This window comes from Anoplophora glabripennis, unplaced genomic scaffold (assembly GCF_000390285.2).
Source record: "Anoplophora glabripennis isolate ALB-LARVAE unplaced genomic scaffold, Agla_2.0 scaffold2721, whole genome shotgun sequence".
Taxonomy (NCBI): Eukaryota; Metazoa; Arthropoda; class Insecta; order Coleoptera; family Cerambycidae; genus Anoplophora; species Anoplophora glabripennis.
The window spans coordinates 5,795-11,332 of record NW_019418798.1 but is presented as its reverse complement, the minus strand read 5'-3'; the positions used below and the strand labels follow the sequence as shown (position 1 = coordinate 11,332).

Here is a 5,538-nt window from a genome sequence, read left to right as displayed (position 1 = left end):
CTACACGAGATGAGGCAGGATAAAGAGGGATAATCCCCCTCGATCCCAAATCATTGAGGCCAATTTCTAGCCATAGAATAATGGCGCGGTAGCTTGGTAGTATAAAACCCTGAAAACATATCATGGACTCTGAACCCTATGTTCGATTAGATAAAAATAGTAAAGGAGGGAACGCATTAGACGGTCGCGGTCCCGTCGCATCACGGATCGTTCTGGGCTGACTCCAGTTTCTAAAGCCTTATAATCTACAAAGCAGAACATAGATTACGTACAGGAACGAGGGCCTATGAACTAGTTCTTCAGTTTTCTGAGATTTTGTTCTTTGTGTTCAAAATTGAGATCGAGTTTTTCGATCGGCTCATTCCGAACACACCTCTAGCGTGATTGTCATGTGATATCTATTTTCGTATATAATCGGTGTTTCGTGTTTCATGGTTGGTGGTTGTATAAAGTCTTATTGATAGAAAAGTGATGTTTAAAGTTTTTTATCGGTTCTCATCGCTTGATTAAAATACTCTTTTTGAAAATATATAAGTATAGCTATAATTATGACTTCTCCTACAGCAGCCGGTGACTCAAATAAAGGAAAATCCGTAGCATATAAAGACAAAAGTAAACCTAGCGATGTAAGAACAAGTAACATTAACGCCGCAAAAGGTAAACAATATTAAATATTATTAAAGTTATCATTCCTGCAATATCAAATTATAAACAAAAGTATATTTTCAATTTTTTGAATGTTTTAAAATATATTTTATATTAAATAATTGTTTGCATCTGTATTAAAAATCTACCTCAATTTTCAGCTGTATGTGATGCAATTCGTACAAGTTTGGGTCCAAGAGGAATGGATAAAATGGTAATTATATACGCATTGACCTTTAAGGAAAATGAACAAGAATTTCTCTTGTATTTCAATTTAATATACTGTCAATATTTAATGAACAGGATCTCTTAATTCAAATAACACTGATTTCTTAAGTTCACATATTCAAGTATTACCTAAATGTAATATACTATATGAAAATGGAATTAATAACAAATACTGTGAAATCTAAAAAAATAATTTTTAGATACAAGCTGCAAATGGTGAGGTAACTATAACTAACGATGGTGCCACAATTTTGAAACAAATAAATGTTATTCACCCTGCAGCGAAAATGGTAAGCTTTTTGTCATCTAGTAATTTAAAAATTAATAAAAACATTCTAGTTGGTTGAGTTGTCTAGAGCACAAGATGTTGAAGCCGGTGATGGAACTACATCTGTTGTAGTTATCGCAGGGGCTTTACTTGATGCTGCTGAAAAATTATTACATAGGGGCATTCATCCGACAGTTATTTCAGATTCATTTCAGAGGGCTGCGCTTTTAGCCGTTGAGGTAAGTTATTGGATTCATCACAGTTGTATCCCATAATGCATGTTAAAATTATATTTCAGATTCTAAATGAAATTTCCACACCCGTTGAAATTACCAACAGAGAGCTTTTGATTAAAAGTGCTTCAACCTCCCTCAATTCCAAAGTAGTATCACAGCAGTCTAGCCTGTTGGGTCCATTGGCAGTAGATGCCGTTCTTAAAATTGTCGAACCAGGTACTCAGTTTGATATAAAAATTTTATAACGACAATAATGTTTAATACTTCTGCAAAATAATGTTTAAAAGAATTCTTCTAATAAGTTCTAAATATTATTTTAACTAAAAACTGAGCTTTTTCCGTTATAATAAATAATTACCTAATTTGATTTGATTTTAGGTCACGAGCAGGCTTGCAACCTTTCCGACATTAAAGTCATTAGACAATTAGGAGGAACTGTCGAAGACACCGAATTGATTGAAGGACTTGTCTTCTCACAAAGATCTGCGAATGTATCTGGCCCAAAGAGAATCGAAAAGGCCAAAATTGGATTTATACAGTTTTGTATTTCCCCACCGAAGACTGATATGGATCACAACGTTATTGTGTCGGATTATGCCGCAATGGATAGAGTTCTCAAGGAAGAAAGAGCATATATCTTAAACATAGTGAAACAGATCAAAAAGGCTGGTTGTAACGTTCTTCTGGTAAGTTTTTAAATACAGTTAAATCAATTTAATTTGGCCTACTTATAAAATGATACAGGATCGAGTGGTACAAACTAAGTGCAATCGGGAAAGAAAGTGGGTATAGATATACAGGGTGGGTGAAAACTTCTCACAAATTTTTTAGATATTTCAAAATGTTATAACTAACAAACAAACCAAGACATCCAAAACATAAAAACCTTTATCAGATCAACATTAAGAATATTAAACAGAAAAATGTACAAAAATGTTCAAAACTGCTACTTTTGACTGCAATACAATTACTCAGCTGGTTTTGAAAATTACCAGCAATGGTCGCACTAGCTATTCACCTTTGCTTATCGTCTTCCTAAGGTTTCGACGGCCAAACGTTCTTACCCCAAAAGCTCAGAAACGACTTTTCACTGACTGTGATGGTGGATTGGGCGGAATATCTCCGTGCCCAGTCCTGATGCAGTGTGAACATGTTCGCGTCAAAGTGCTACATCACATACAAATTCAAAGTGCGCCGAAGAACCCGTTCCTGGAATTCAGTGTTGCGTTTCATGAACATCATTGGTGGTGCAGATACCAGCCCAGACCATCACCGAGGCCGGAGAATGGTTTTCGTAGTTGCGGACTTCTGCTGGCCTTGACTAAGGAGGTGACGACGAAATTTTCTTGTCGGTGAATCTTTTTCAGGTGATCACCGGCGGCCAACCAACGCATTTGGCGGCATTTTTGTAGCCGCTTCGTCTTTATCGGATCATTGAGGTAGTGGAGGCAAATAATTTTGCAACTTCAAAGTCCTAACTTCCTCTTGACGATGTTTTGGTTGTGTTTAGCACTGATTCCGAGCTGCAGTCCCTCCGGCCTCCTTGAAATGTTTCATAGACGCATCATAGACGGTTGTACTCCTGAAACCACTCGTTCGTACGATGTCGGCTGTCTTCATTAACGTCTTGTGCTATTCAATTACAGTAATGCACACATCTTCATGGTTGTAGTGCAAAAACTACAAATAATCAAACAGTTAAATAGTACATAAGGTCAAAATTGCATGGTGAATCTAAATCAGAATTTTAAAAGAAAACAACCATATCACTGTCCAAAAAAGTTGCGGTAACTTTTCATCCACCCCGTATGACCTTTAAATGCCACAATTATTTATTATTTATTACTAAAGAGCGGACAATATGTGACTATAACCCGAAGAATAGGTCAAATTTTGTAGAAATGTGTACGCGTTCAAAAATGTATTGTGTATAAACTATGCAAAATATAATTATTATGTATAGCAAATATATCGTATTATCCTCATGAAGATTTGTACCCTTTATTTAAAATCCATAAATCATGTGAAAGGTTAAATAAAGAGAAAATAATTAAGTTAATTTAGTTCTAAAGAAATGAAATGACACTCGCGCCCATCTCTAGTCTTTTCGTCGACATCGGTTGCGTTTATCGAATTCCTATTGGTCAGAATTCAAACTGCAGCCCTGTTATGAATGGAAAGTGAGTTGGACTATTCTATCATGTGCGTCGCCTGAGGATATTCGTTACATTGACTCCTAATTTACAATTAAAAGAACGACACTATTTTTAACCGAACTTTATTTAATAAATATGTAGTATATAATTTCTGATTTTCTAAATATTTTATAACGCCTAAAAATGTATGTACCGTGGAATTTTCGTGAATTATCACGTACATTTCCGATGCATACCCGACACGCCACTGCGTCATGGGTAATGTATCTAGGTTTATGAATGACATATCTATGTTCAAGGTTAAAGTCACAAATTGTCCGCTCCCTGTTTATTACTTCTCTGCGTTTCACGTGTAATATTGTTTGTATTTATCTGTTTTTTTTTCTATGAAATACGTTTCGCGAGTACGTTTATTTTATAAGTGCTGAGATTACATTTGTTCCATATATCAAGTTGAATTGTACTTTAAAAGAGTATGTAAACATCATGTCTGGTATTATGAAGCATATTGATCCTATCATGTTGTTTATGTTACTGGAATATTTTCAAGTTTAAACTTGGACAACAATTTTACAGGTTCAAAAATCAATTTTAAGAGATGCCGTGTCAGATTTGGCCTTACACTTTTTGGACAAAATTAAGTGCATGGTGATCAAGGATATCGAAAGGGAAGATGTGGAATTTGTCTGCAAATCTCTAGGTTGCAAGCCTATCGCTTCTTTGGATCACTTCCTCCCTGAAAACTTGGTAACAGCTGACTTGGTCGAAGATGTTGGTGTAGGTGGCAACAGAATGGTTAAAATTACTGGTAAGTTCAGTTTTTCCAGTACCCCATGTTTTATCTTTTGACACACTAACTTTCCAGATCTGTATTATCTAGAGTAAGAGATATAATATTTCTGTTTCTCCTCGATGAAAACCCATTGCAATACTGAATGATAGTAAGGGTAAATTAGCGTCCTTTTAATTCAGTACAAACAAATACAAAAAACAGACGGATACATTGAAATCGATATATTAATTATACAGAGCCTTAATAAATGATTATATGCCATGTGACTGCCGAGCTGAGGCAACCAACATTGCACGACTAGTACTGTCAACTAAAAATCCCTAAATCTTAACATCATCAGTATTAATGATTTGTTTACAATGAACAATGACAAACTGTTATCTCTTTGCTCGACATAACACACCAATCACCAGCTGTTGTAACAGATTGTTGTTTCAATGAAATCTTAACATTATTGTTTTAATTTTATTCAAATTTAATTGCCAACGTGAAGGAAATAAAATTACTGTTCCAAACAAAATAATGTGGTTTGTAATCATTTATGAATGCTCCGTAGTTATACTTATAGTGAATAAAACTACTAATAAATTATACAAAAATTTTTATCTAAAATAAAGAAAATATTGATAATTTTCTCTCAAGTCTTATCAAATAGAAAACAAACAATATATCGATAGTGGATTTTAAGTTTAGGCAATTGACATCAATTATTTAAATATTTAAAAATTTTCTAATATTGCCTTAATACTAATTATTTTAATTTCTTATCTAAAACATTAGCCGAAGGCTTAACTCCCATATGTTCCGTTCGATTTAGGTGCTCAAAATGCCGGAAGGACCATCACCCTGCTCGTCAGGGGTTCCAATAAGTTGGTTCTTGAAGAGGCGGAGCGTTCCCTGCATGACGCTCTTTGCGTGATACGTTGTCTTGTCCGCAAAAAGGCTCTCATCGCTGGAGGCGGAGCACCGGAAATTGAGGTTGCGCTGAAACTAGCCGCTCGTGCTAATAACTTGGAGGGTATCGATGCAATTTGTACAAGGGCTTATGCTGACGCTTTAGAAATCATACCGTTCACATTGGCGGAAAATGCTGGCCTCAATCCCATACAGGTATGTCATAAAACATTCAAAATATCTGTAATTTTTTTTTTACATCACTGATACAAGAGGCTTCAATTTTTCCAGTAGTTAATGTGGAGATATACAGGGTGG

General features: G+C 35.2%; 1 protein-coding gene across 1 annotated transcript; it reads left to right on the top strand.

Moving 5' to 3' along the window:
* Positions 1 to 429: 429 nt before the first annotated feature.
* On the top strand, positions 430 to 5,436 carry LOC111692691 (T-complex protein 1 subunit delta-like; the record flags this gene model as incomplete). The annotated part of the gene is made up of 8 exons (XM_023456788.1): positions 430 to 657; positions 807 to 859; positions 1,074 to 1,163; positions 1,213 to 1,380; positions 1,440 to 1,593; positions 1,756 to 2,063; positions 4,110 to 4,341; positions 5,144 to 5,436. Coding segments are annotated over exons 1-8 (1,407 nt in total), but the record flags the coding sequence as incomplete, so codon positions are not given.
* Positions 5,437 to 5,538: the final 102 nt, after the last annotated feature.